The sequence below is a fragment of the Cydia amplana genome, chromosome 23 (assembly GCF_948474715.1).
Source record: "Cydia amplana chromosome 23, ilCydAmpl1.1, whole genome shotgun sequence".
In the NCBI taxonomy this organism is placed as follows: domain Eukaryota; kingdom Metazoa; phylum Arthropoda; class Insecta; order Lepidoptera; family Tortricidae; genus Cydia; species Cydia amplana.
The window spans coordinates 3443198-3457856 of NC_086091.1; the positions used below are offsets into that span (position 1 = coordinate 3443198).

A 14659-nucleotide genomic window follows, 5' to 3' on the forward strand; every position below is an offset into this window, starting at 1 on the left:
ATATAAAATTACTTATTAAGAAAACAAACCACAGTCTATCTAATCTAATACCTTTAAACGAGCAATTCTTGCTTATTTATTTATTTATATGTTTATTTATATATATATATTTCGGGGATCTCGGAAACGGCTCTAACGATTTCGATGAAATTTGCTATATGGGGCGAAAAATCGATCTAGCTAAGTCTTATCTCTGGGAAAACGCACATTTTTGAGTTTTTATATGTTTTCCGAGCAAAGCTCGGTCTTCCAGATATTTCTATTTTATACGCATCCAGACCAGCTTTCATGGTCGCATTTTTATCACATGTCATACTATTTGTTAGAACGTGACAGCCATTGTGACAAATGATAAAGAGCCGGCCATCTTAGCCCTACTGTGCGCCATTTGGATACTCATTGATAATTTAAGTCCCGTAGAAAACGCAAACTCAACAAAACATTTTTTTATAGGTACCAAATGATTTTTGTACAAGAAACTTATACATATGAATACTATCTTAAAATGCCGCATCTGGCTATTTTCATTCCGGATTCCATGGACAAAGACAAAACTGAATCTAATAAAAGACTAATAAATCCGTTAATATCGTCGCGTTCCAAATTCAAACTTCAAAGCTCTATTCAAACTGATCATGTCGTCTGTGTTGTGCCTGTGAGTTCGACGTGATAAAAGACCTCCCCGTCTAGACGGTGTCTGCGGCGCGCGCATGCGTACACTACACGCCAAAAATATGTATTCATTTTAGCCCTATTACAATGGAATAAGGAGCCAAATTGAAAACATATATTTGACGTTGGCAATACAATTTTGCAGGTTAGCCAACTTACGTTCATGAAAATTAGAGGAAATTATAGATGGTCAAGCAAATCTTGTCAGTAGAAAAAGGCGCGAAATTTAAATTTTCTATGGGACGATATCTCTTCGCGCCTACATTTTTCAAATTTGCCGCCTTTTTCTACTGACAAGATCTGCTTGACCATCTATAGCTTTTATCACGGTGGAGTACGGGTGTTGAGGCGTAAATGATAAAGTTGTGCACTTGTGCAGTTTTAAACAAAAGGGAAATCGAACGCACTGTTCGCTTTGTGAAATATGTTATGAATCAAAACAAATAAATTGATCGTAAACACCGACCTTAGTAGCTTTAATGCCTTTGCAATAAACGTAACCAGGAAAATAACTGTATCCTCGACCGACGGTATCTAACTATCTACTATAAATCTAGTTAGAATAAATTAATACCATCTGTCGTAATGCCAACCTAACCGAGTCACACGTTGGGCGCCAATCGGACCGGACCTAACCTTGATCTATCAACACCCAACTTGCCATAGACAACGCAGAGTCTGTGCCACAGACTATATCACAACGGTCAATGTCTCGAACCATTCAGCCGTGATAAGCGAGGATTACACGCTCGGTGGTCTCGATAAACATGTGATGTTTAAGTATACTTTATGTGCATTTTGCATTGAATTATACGGTCCAAAGGATCTTGCATAATTATAGTTAGTAGCGGAGCGGTGTGTTCAAAATGAAATCATTTCATTGATAAGGGAGAAAGAGGTTGTAGTTTGTACATTATGATGATCTCGTTCGCTCCATAACTTTTAAAAGTGTCATTGTCAATGAAGTAGGGATTAAGGGTCTCGTACTATACATTAATGGCTAATCTTATTACTGTTAAATAGGCTGATTTGCGGTATAACAACACTAATTATTTTACAAAATATTACCCATAATACACATTTACATATTTTATAGACACGGTAGAGTCAGACCGAGAAAAGTCTGCAATGATTTTGATAGCCCACGCAGTGCAAGTGTTATTTTAAACGTCAAACTTCTATGAATTTATGACGTGTAAATAACACTCGCACTGCGTGGGCTATCAAAATCGCTGCAGACTTTTCTTGGTCTAACTCTAGCAGGTACAATATAAATTAGAGATACATATCATCTTTGTTTACCAATAATGTTTTCCTATCTTTTACTTCCCGATTGTTGCACAAATATTTATTAAATCAAACCAGAAATAGCATTTGTAATACGCTACATCTTACACATCACCTGGGGCAAAGGAGGTTAGATAACAACTGATGTAGATTTAACAGATGTCTGTAGAGATAGTTCGTTTTCCGGCAGAAAAGGAAATAAGTTACTTAGTTTACAATCCTGTTCCATTTCACACAATTACACAATCAGCTAGTTTTCTGAGAAACGAAACGCAAAAAATTAAACGGTGCATAATTAATATAATGATAGAGAGAAAAATACACTTCTTTAATTTTTTTTTTCCTTCGCGCGCTTCTTTTCCGTTTTATTTTTTTACAGTTACGTTCGCATGTTGGCCAAACTGATGATTAATGCCTTTTTGTAAAAGATGGCTGACATTATTTACAAGTTTTCTGCAGTGTTCATCGTAATTTACAGTATTATCGCATAACTCACGACGGTTGAGGTTCGGAGTGGTATTAATTAAGTAATTTCCTTGGCCGCGGATAAAGGTCGGACATAAATAAAGCTGGTCAACCTAATCTTGTCAGTAAAAAAAGGCGCGAAATTCAAATTCTCTATGGGACGATATCCATTCGCGCCTACATTTTTCAAATTTGCCACCTTTTTCTACTGTCAAGATCTGGTTGACCAAGTATAAGTGGGTATTTCCTTTTATACGGCACATTTACAGGTTTGTAGGCAAGTTGTTTTATTCCAGGATAATAACAGAAATATTTTTCTTATTCCTTTAGTTGCATTTAAGATAAAAACTTAATCGAGATAATTATACTGATTTAACGTACCTAAGTCTACTCTATTTATTGAGTGAGACCATAGTGAGACATAGGTACTATTAAGTAAACCGTTGACAACGTGTCATGTATCCTCAAGGCTCTACAGACAAATCAAAACAACATAATGATTAACCTAATTTAATTCATTAGTGTATGTATACCTACACTACCGTTAAAGTGGAAAACACGCACATGGTTACGTTAAACAGGGTTTAATCTTTAGTGAATCATAGGACATAGGACTTCATAGGTTTTTGTGTGCAAAAAATAACTAGGTATTAATAGTGCCAAAGCGGAACTTCTTACGAATTGTATTTTCGGGGCAAGAAAATAAACAATCGGGGTGCGAAAGAAGTGAACGAACCCTATTTAGTCGAACTAATGGCTGTTCGGACATTTAGAGATAGTTTAGTTAGGTACACGGAAACTTGAGATTGCTATTATTTGCACGTTAAGATTGATTTTAGTAAATATAGGTAATGTACAAAAAAAACCTTATTGATGTTTTCTGTTTTGCTGGGCATTTTCCGCAAATCGACAACCATTGTGTTTATTTTACGTGAAAAACAAGGTAGTGCTGCTCTAACCACCCCAGCTCCTCCACGAAACCTATTTAGCAATGTCTCCAGGTTGCTAACTGCCTACTAATGTGCACGAGGCCTTAGGTATCTGCTCCTGTATACATAAGTAGGTACATACGTGTTTATCCTAAGCTTAACAGTTAGAGAAAGATGGGTAAAAAACAAATACAACTACAGTTAATCCTATTTAGAAGTAGGGAAGCTACCGTTTCCCGAACTCGTGCGCATGTTTTAATGGTCTCGCTTGCGCCAGAGTTGCGGTGCAACTCGACACTATCTGCGGTTTCAGGGTTGCCACATCAGTACGGTATAAGTACCTTTACTTTTTTAGCTCTCTGCCTTAGGGGCAGAAAAAAAACGAACCTCTTTAAATTATATAGATAGGGATTAACTTATAAGGTTATTTTCGTTTATTTACATAGTTTGAATTTTTGTTAGGTAATAATAATGCTACAAAGCTGCAATAGGGAATATGCAATTATAGAACTTATGTATATTTTGTGCTAAAAGGCTAAAAAAACCATAGAGAGACCACTTGAATTAGAGCGTAATTACCCATTGACAGGCGTGGCTCACTCCGCGATTTCGTCACGTCGCTACAAGTACCTACAAGTACATGCGGCCCACACCAATTTTTGTGTCTAGCCATAGTAGTTGCCGCGCACAGCTACGGAACGGACGCCTGTTCGCGCTTGCGCCACCTAGCGGTCATATCTGTCGTAAGACGCGTTTTGTTAGAGAGTGAATCTTCTGTATCTAGTACTATTATTTATTCTGTGCCATTGGGGAGCAAAGTTTGGCGAAGGTTGGCAAGATTGGCAGCCCTGCGCCGGCGCCAGTGGTCCTGCGCACTGACACACATACCCACTTACTGCACAGCTTTTATTGCAACTACTTAATAAGCTCGGCTTTAAGCAAACGGATACAAAAACGTTCAAGTTGATAGACTATTAGTAGAATAGAATATAATAAAATGTATTAAGATCCAATTTCAAGATCCACTTCGGGTCGTTGCGCTACAGCAGTAAGTAAGTAATTAAGTAAGTAAGGACGGTTAACCCTTTTCCATGCCGGACTGATACACGTAGGGTTTGCACGACGGATCCGAAATGTATGGGAAGATTCGCGGATCCGGATCGAGATCCGGATAATTTCATACATTCCGGATCCGGATTGCAAACCCTAGATACACGGCTCTCCCAAAAAATTCAATTAGGTACATTTCCATTTCAATTAATTCAGCTATTAAATATTCATTAAAAGACATAAGACTTAATCACTTATAGTACTTACCTATTATTTAATATCTGGAAAAAATATTTTTGGTCCTTCGAGCCGGATAACCTCAGAGTAAGTACTTAATCACATTCATAGTAAATTCTATATGTTTAATATACTATTCAATTTTGAGCTTGGATCCTTTACGCGGTCTGTTACACATTTTTTTATGTTACCGCTCTAACATAGCATAAGTTAAGTAGCATAGCATTCTACAAGGAATCTAATTAGATTACCAATATTGAACGCGTCAAATGTTCTCTTAACTCAAAGTGTCATCAACATGCCAAGCTGTCTGGCATACAAGGTTACTTACTCTCAATAGTCATATCGGTGCCACAGATAACATAATACATAGTTGAGTTCAAATAGGTACAAATACCTAATAAGTAATAACTTTCCTTGAATATGCTCAAAAAGAAAAAAACAACGGGTTGCACTCCGGGAGTGCCGGCAGAAGTGAAAACTCAATGACTAGTGCAAAATGTCTGCAGCACTATGTATAATTGAGGTTAACGCCATCTAGCGTTATTTCGTCGCATTACTTAAAACCCCTAAGCACATCACTGTTAGTACTCGAGTTATATTATTACCAGTTAGAGGGAAACTCACTAGATGGCATTTAAATCAATAAAGAAAAACTCAATGACATTGTAACAGTTTTTCGATCAGAAAAAGTGCACAGCGCCGCTAAAGAAGTTTTCACTTCAAAAATAAAATCATTTTTGTTGTTGTACTGTTTTAGCGGAAGGGAAGTTCATTAGGTACTGTATTTTTTTTACTTTTAAACACATTTACGACTAAGAAGAAACAATGCAAACAGCCAATTATTTAAGCATTCACACGGTCCGGCACAGTTATCATTTCATTATTAATAACCCACTTTATATAAATTTTAACATTTTTAGGGTTCCGTACCCAAAGGGTAAAAACGGGACCCTATTACTAAGACTCCGCTGTCCGTCCGTCCGTCCGTCCGTCTGTCACCAGGCTGTATCTCACGAACCGTGATAGCTAGACAGTTGAAATTTTCATAGATGATGTATTTCTGTTGCCGCTATAACAACAAATACTAAAAACAGAATAAAATAAAGATTTAAGTGGGGCTACCATACAACAAACGTGATTTTTGACCGAAGTTAAGCAACGTCGGGCGGGGTCAGTACTTGGATGGGTGACCGTTTTTTTGCTTGTTTTGCTCTATTTTTTGTTGATGGTGCGGAACCCTCCGTGCGCGAGTCCGACTCGCACTTGGCCGGTTTTTTTAGATATGTCAACTATTACTTATTCTATGCCTGGATATGTTTATAACAACAGGGGGAAACTTAACCGAAAGTAACAGAATGTAGCGCCTATTACCAGCATCTGTGCCCGGCGGGGACAGATGGGAATACACCTTTAGGAACAGGGGGATAACCGAAAGTAACGAGAATTTCTATCTAATTAATAAAATAACTCCTAAAACTCGTAAATCACCGTAAATTTACTGAACTCGCGAATCAGACGTAGACTATTAAAATAATTGGAAGAAGTTTAACGGAAGTATGTGCCTTAAAGTCCAATTAGACAAGTCTGCCATTTTCAATTTGTCTGGCGTTGAATGTCATGCGAAAATAGCTCTTACAACTTTAGAAAAAGGCTTTTAGAGACGAGATATAACTATAGGTTTGGTATGTCTCTCGAGACCCTAGATAATTTGCAGGGGGAATCAAGTTTTATAGATTTTTTTGTACTTTTAGTACTGAAACCACGTGCAGGTTATATTAGGTTTTTTGTTAAGGTTTGCTAACTTGATTTAAGTACGATTAGGAATTTAGGATTCAAGTACTCAAAGAACGAAAACGTACCTAGGTTCCTAGGAACTATAACGAGAAAAAATACGAGTTTTTATCCAAAAACGTAGAATCTTTTTGTGTTAAAACTGATAACCGTCAGTCTTTAATTGATCAAACTAGCGCTAAAGAGGAACTTAGTACCACAGATAATTATCAACCTTTTAACGTTTATTCTTTTTTTATCTGTGCCATTATTTTATCTATAATAGCCTCTATTTCTTTTAAATAGAGCCTAACTCTATCTCAGTAATGTACCAACTTTTTGCTGTAAGAACTCGTTAGTTTTATAGCGATACGTCTGCGTTATTATAGTCCGTCAACCAAATCTTGTCAGTAGCAATGTAAAGCAAACTAAAGTAGGGCAACACTCAAAGAGCAGTATTGCGTTAAGAAAAGCAGCAATGTACATCGAACCAACAGATTTTTTTTTTCCGCTGAGCGCGCCCTGCGTACGTCAATTCAAATTGTCACTCGCGGTTTATGGAAAAAAATCATAAAAAAATTGAAACATGGACGGGCAATTTAAAAGCGATGTTAAAACAATGTTAATTAAAATGATGAACAAATTTGAAGATATCAAAAACAACTGCTTATATTCTCTTTGTTCCCTATGTCTTCTAAGTTTACTAAAATAAAATCATATCAAAATGCAGATAATTAGATAGTGCATATATTTGTTATTTACAATATAATATGCCACTTGTTAATGTAAATTAGTGTACTGTTCTGGATGAATATGACATACCTGTGTAATTTTTTTGATTGGTATATATTGTACAATATACATATTAAAAATAAAACAACTGATATTTAGGTGTTTATTTAATTTAAAGGTAAATAAGATAAGGGTCACTTTTCGACTTGGTTGCGTTGTACACGTATATAAACCGCCATAGGTAAGTATTGTCTGAAAAGATACTACCTACTACGAACGCCTTATATTGGGCAAGATTTAATCCTGCAACAAACATGTATAGATTAGGTAGATATTGAGAAAGAACGGCGATATAATAATGGCTCTTAATACTGTTTAAAAGGTTTACCTTTGTAAATAGTCACAACTGATTGCTGAAAATATTTGACATGTGGGCCTATGGACGGTTTCCAGGACACAATTTATGGTCTTGTTGGATAGATTTAGGCATACGTTTTAATTTTATTTATGCCTTTTAACCCTAAAACAAAAAAACTGAACATAATCTTAAAAGTTCGAAAGAGTTCTTCCAATACTTGTCATAACCTCAATTTTTAGTAATGTTTACCATCAACGAGCATGATTGTACATTGTAGGCCCCTTAGCTTTGCTTAATCTTATTTAATGTATTGGTATTTAATGGTGACAGCAGAAATATCTCTTGAAACAGAAACGATTCAGAATGAAAACCAAATGAAAACAAATAAGGTGACGGCTGTCATTCACGATCCACATTCCACAGATAAAACACAGATGACACGCGTTTTGGAATTATTTGAACACAGTGTTGCTAACCCGCGATTTTTCAAATTTGCCGCCTTTTACTACTGACAAGATTTGGTTGACGGACTTTAAATAAGAACTCACGCAATGATGTAAAAAGCGAAGTAAAAAGCCTGCTTCTAGTAACGACCGCTTTGGATACTAAACACACTTATCATTGTTGGACCTTATCTCGTTGCAATAAAGGTTACCTATGAATAGTTAATTGTGTCGGAGCGTTGTAAAATAATGATGTTACAGTCGATAGATTATCGTGAACGCAGATTATAAAGGCTTGAGTCTTAGCCAGGTGGGATTATTTATCCCAGTTTACAATTTAAATGTTATGTAAAAGTGCCTGACGTTTTATAAAATAAACCTTTACATTTTAATAAACTCAAACTTGAAGAAGGGTTTGACTGTTGAGTTACCTACTTACCAAGGTCTGCACCAAGTCTGCATCTAGACACAAATCTAAAGTCTTATATAGAAGCCGTGATTAAAGTTATACACAGCTGTTGTGATGACTGTTTATTCCAGCTTTGCCATCATACAGAACAATGGTTTTCATTCCACTTACCTGTACGAATAACATTGTTCCACGCAACGGAAATTGATTCATCTCTGGAACACGTGAATATTTTGTAGTCTGTGGAGAATTCTATATTCAATAAATGCACTAGGGCAGCAGATAAATGTGCTTTCTAATTCAAGATAAAATTAGACGCTATATTTGCGTTTCAATAGTACACTCGTTGAGACTTTCTTGATTAAAATCCAGCAAGCAAAACTTTACGCGCACTATTTTTAATTTTAGCAACAATAGCGCTCTCTCGTTTTAAATAGAAAAATACGCTTCCAATCTGGCAACTGTCTGGAAAAAATATAAAATGCAACTTCCGGGCGGACGTTCGCGTTCAGAGGAAGCACACTTCATTAATTTTGTTCTATTATTGCAACACAAGTTGAGGACTCGAGATAGCGTGAAATTAGTGTCTATTTAATTATAATCGAATATATTTAATAAAAAATAACTGCTACCATCAATAACTACCTAGTCTTTCAACTAAACTTCATAAATAAATAGGATTCTCGGAGGAAAATGGTGTCTACAACTTCTTTTAGAAAAAAGTTCACATATCATTAAGTACTTTTATTCTAAAATCATAATTGTTAAAGTGTTTTCTTGGACTGTAAAGACAAGAGACACTACCTAAGACTCCTAAGAGTAAGTGGATACTCAAGTTATACAATGATTCATCGCATTTAAATAAATGTCAACAAAAAATCATGTCACGTACCGTACTCGATAAGTAGGTGTACGAGAGTTGTCTTACAAATTAAGCTTACAATAGACAAAGCGTTGTAATAATCTATAAAAAAATACTTACTCCATATATAATGTGCTATAATCACATTAAACAATTACAACGTAATAAGTAAGTTCTTACATATACCTACATACCACATTTTGCGGCATAAAACATAGAATACGAGTATCTCCAATTTCTAACATTATAAAATCTTGACTTTTTAAACTCTCAGTAGATAAAATGTTATATTTTAGCCCAAACACCTCAAATTGAATTTTCAGTTGATTGGGTAATGAACACTAAATCTGTTGCAAACTGATATTTGTAATTTGTAGGATAGTGAAGTCGTAAAGTTGTGTAAGTAAGTAACCTAGGTACCTACATAAGTCACTCAGACGCCACGTCACCGAAGTGTCAAAACTGAAATTGAACTTTATGCATATGCACCTAGGTCTATGTTGCTCTGTGGTCTATGACCGATTAATACGTCTCTGACATGAATCTAGTATTAAACTGGATATGGCATGAGTGGTGGGGATAACTGACAGAACGGGATAGTCTTATGTATCTTTCAGTAGGAGTAGCAGCGAAAGCGCTATTATTGTTTGTCCTTGTCACAGTTGTCACAGTCTCACATTTTTCTTTATTCCCCACCATAAATTAGTATGGATGATTGGTCGAATTTATATGTTTTGTCCCTCACGGAGGCACGCGTAGACCACTTACTTCTATAGGATGCTACCTTCTATGGTATTTGACGTTGGACCTGCGGTGCGTATATATCGGTCATTGGCGTCCAAAAGGTTAATTTGCGAATGTAGACAACGTCTCTGAATATTTCGGAGGATCAAACTAAGTTGTAAAAGTACTTTGGTCGAGCACCCCCCACCTATCACGCACCGTTTAAAAGTTGCCATACAAAATAAAAGTGCCCAGTTTTTCCGCAATTAAAACATTTTTCAAAAAAAGAATTTTTTATAGGAATCTAGGGGACCCCGAGTTTCCGTGACCAAAATTTCAGCGCGCTAGGACAAACTTGAAAAAATTAAAATAAAAAAGTCGGCCATTTAGAAAAAAAGAATGGCGGCGTCAAAAACTGCCAGGGTCCCTCTATGACATTTGGTCGAGCATCCCCCACCTAGGACCGACCATTTGGCCGGGCCGTCAAACATTTTTCTGACCGGAAGCGGTAGACCAAAAGTCGGAATTTTCTGGAGGTCACCCAGCCGCCCTCTATACGACCGTACCAAAGACAAATACCCCACGAACCTCCTTCTGGGAGAACAATTATGTCAATCAATCATCGGATTGCGGCTTTATATCAAACAGAGCGCAGTGTACCGCCGGAACCACTTTTCTCCTCTCCCTTTTTGGGGGGAAATCAAAAGTTAATATCCAGGTTAAGACTTCAGATCAATTAAGTATGATCCAAGGAACAATTGTGTCAAGCGGCATCGCCTGGGACAAAAGGGACAACTCAGTGCACTAACTTCCCCATTAATTAACTTTATCCCTTAAATATTTTTTTAAATATTGAACCTACCGAATTTTTTTATAGAACATTTAATGTAGAAAATTGGATGTAGATTACTTATGCTTCAGAACATTTTTTTGCTACAGGCCACCGTTTACGAGTTATTAACAAAAAATATTAACAATTGATTATAATTAACTTTCTCCCATAAATATTTTTTTAAATATTGATCCCAGCGAAAAAGTGTACAGTACAGAATATTTAATGTAGAAAATTTTATGTAGATTACTTATGTAACAGAACATTTTTTGCTACAGGCCACCATTTACGAGTTATTTACAAAAAAATATTAACAATTGATTATAATTAACTTTCTCCCTTAAATATTTTTTTAAATATTGATCCTAGCGAAAAAGCGTATAGAATATTTAATGTAGACAATTTTATGAAGATTACTTATGTATCAGAACATTTTTGCTACAGGTCACCGTTTAAGAGTTATTTATAAAAAACTACAAAGGGACCTTTAAATCCGATTTAAGTTTTCTAACACAACATCTGATCAGTTCATCAGCGTCACATAACATAAATTGACCTCCGCATTGGATAGACAGCAACATTGACTGTTCCAGTATTCAAAGAAACTTAATTGCTAAATTGGGAATCAAAACAACTAAACATGTGCCAGAATCCCCAATTTTAAACTACTACGTTTTTTGCTTATCGATGTCAATGTCGTAAGCGCCATCGGCAATAAGGTCCCTTTTCATAGATAATAGCACATTTGATGGCGACTGTACAACATTTGCCAGCAGACAAAAACGTCAACATTTCGCTTGAAAGGAGAATATTATGGTAATTTCTAATAGGATTTCCGACATCGCAAGGTAAACGCGACATCAAAAAAGGTTATGCTTGCATAATAAGTCTCTATGCAAATATATATGTACATACTTACCTACCTATTGTCAAAAGCAATGAAATGCTAATTTGCACTGCGTTTCGGCACCGGCAAAATATTATCCTCGCCAACTATTGCTAGCTAGTGGGCATAGTCTCGTACTTTTTTACAGTACATATGGGGCTACTTTTCCGCACTAGTGCGTAAAATAGCACTTTTCGTGCGTATGTCGAAACTTTAAAGTGCCATATGTACCTACTGTAAAACGTTGTTCGATACACGTGCGAATAGGTAATTCGCAACTCGTGTCGATTTAAAACATTCCCTTCGGTCGTGTTTTAATTTATCGCCACTTACGGTCATGGTATGATACGGTGTAGTGGGCAGAGACCTTTGGCGTAGTTACTAATAGTTACCCGTTTCAATGTTTTCATTGTTCTTGCTCGAATTAAAAAATACCTACCAATTGATCCTAAATTTTTTATTGCCATTCTAGAAATTGGCTAATTCTAAGACTGTCGTCAACGCATTGAGCCTCACGTATCTAATTCCAATACATTACGGATATTACTATTACACTGTTGTTTTTATTTAAACTACTTAGGCCCATTTGCACCATCCCACTAACCCGGGTTAACCGGTTAAACCTAGAGTTACCATGGTTACCAGTACAATTTGCCACTGGGTTAACGGTTTAACTGTTTAAGCCCGGGTTAGTGGGGTGGTACAAGTGGTCCTTAGATAGAAATATTTAAATCAAACTTATACCTACTGATCAGGGATGTTGCGAATATCCGCATCCGCATCCGCAACCGCGGAACTACCGCGTTATTTTCAACATCCGCATCCGCATAAAATCGATGCAGATTGAATGCGGATGCGGATGTGGAACAGGTCGGTACAGGAACGTCTTAGCATCGGCGTAAGTGCTAAACTGCTAGGTAATTTAGTCATTAACCAAAAAACCTATTAGAAATGAGCAGTCAAGCGTGAGTGGGATTTAATGTACGGAACCCTTGGAACGCGAGTCCGACTCACACTTGGCCGGTTTTATGAAATAAAAGTTACTAAAATGTAATATTTGACGTTTTTTATGTATACCTATCTTGACATCCGCATCCGCGGACGTGAGCCTTTAAAAATCCGCATCCGCATCCGCGTCCGCGGATGTCAAAAAATATAAAATAGACAATGGAAGATGTCTGACAAAAAACAAAGGATTCCTTATTCTTCGCGATTCGGCGGTTGACCCATAGATGGAACTAGTCGGTGTAAAAAATGGTCTGACGCATCACAGGGTCAATGCCAAGACGCGATAAAAAAATTGGCGAAGTGCGAATCGGACTCGCACGTAACGTACCTAACCCTTACTACTACTACCAACGCATCAATGTTTTAACGTTTTCTCTTATTTATATATTTTGGTGGGACAATTGGGACATATATACACAAACATATACACAGTACATGTGCAAATTAAAACATAAGTCCAGCAAGTTTCTATTTAACTATTTTTATAGATTTTTTTATACGTATGTTTTGGTATCATGTGTGTAATGTAATGTTTCATAGGTACCTATAATACATCAGCTTCTATCTGTGATAAAATTCCTGTAATCGGCTCTGTATTGCTATTTAAAAAGTTAAATGTATTATTGTTTATACTTAGCTGTTAGAATTCCTTGGAAAAATAAATAAATAATCTTTAATTGGAATCTATTAATTACCTATGTCTATGAATCTAATAAGAAACAAATATAGAATAAATAACTATCTTGCCGTTTAATTATTCCGTAAGTAATCAATAATATATCAGGACTATCAGGTAGTATTTAGTATGTACAAATACAAATTAATGATGATAATGCTTTGAAGCCAACATAACAATTTTCACCACACCACCTGGTAAAGGCTCTCTTGATTGTTCAAAAACTGATAGCAAAGTTGCATTTTATTCACATGTGAGGCAAACTAATCATATGCAAATTTGAAGTTGTTTTCTTAGGTTTGCTGGTAGAATTGACTTTTAAAGCATGAATATTTAATAATATACCTATTATTTTATTTTTATATATATTTTGTAACATTCATTTAGATTTGATTTGATTTTGTTTGATATCTTACAGTTAATATTTTCTTCGGGTTGGTGTGGTGAAATTGTTTGGCTTTCACTCGGGGACAAATTTGAATTTTTGTTTAACCCTCGTACTTTGAAACCCTCGCAACGCTCAACAGAAGATTCAATTGTGGAATCTTTCGCTTGCTCGGGTATCAATATTAGCACGAGCGGTTAAACAACAACTTTGCCCCCTTGTAAAACAAATAACTATTCTTCACACACCTCCGTTTCATGTGCGTATAAATTCCTTCTTATCGGGCACACGAAGACCACGAAGTATAAAGAGCAAAGTGATTGATCACGTTTTAACATAAGTGCAGGCACAGGCGACGCAACCATACTGCCATAAGGGGAAATGCTGCTCAAACCTGCTCTACGGCCGAGAAATTCGCAAGCACTGATTATTCAAACTTTTTAATAATAATAATATGTTTTTTTAATTCTCATTCCATAGACACGATTTAATTTTTTTTATTTCTTTTTGTGTACATATAAAATTCCACTCGCTAACGAAGTTACGAGCGCAAAACTAATAAGAACGTAAGCGTAAGTCACTTCATAAGGTAGGTACGTACCGAAAAAATCCTCCCAAGTCATAGAATGGTCTGAGTCGTTAGCACCGTCCATCTTCCAACACTACAGCATTTACAAACACATGTTTATGTCACCAAAAACCACTGAACATACATATTTACTTCTTGTTGACAAACAAACCGGGAAATGCGGCGCGACAGGACGTGCGGTCTCGCCGTCCGCCGCCGAGTGAATGAGAAATCAAATAAAACGATACGATGCAATCGTGTCGCTGTGTGCGTTAAACGGGATGCACTTATGCGCAAGCACTGTCCTTTTCACTTTGCCTGCGATATATGCGATAGAAAATAGTATACTTTTGAATAAGTTTAA

The 14659-nt window shown here is 36.3% G+C and overlaps 1 protein-coding gene across 1 annotated transcript in view; it reads right to left on the reverse strand.

Annotated features, from left to right (window-relative positions):
* Positions 1 to 14523, reverse strand: part of LOC134658780 (uncharacterized) — a 136896-nt gene extending 122373 nt beyond the window's left edge. Inside the window, exon 1 of the mRNA XM_063514417.1 lies at positions 14329 to 14523. Within this exon, the coding sequence (XP_063370487.1) occupies positions 14329 to 14380 (52 nt within the window). The 5' untranslated portion in view covers positions 14381 to 14523. The remainder of the gene's footprint in view (positions 1 to 14328) is intronic.
* Positions 14524 to 14659: the final 136 nt, after the last annotated feature.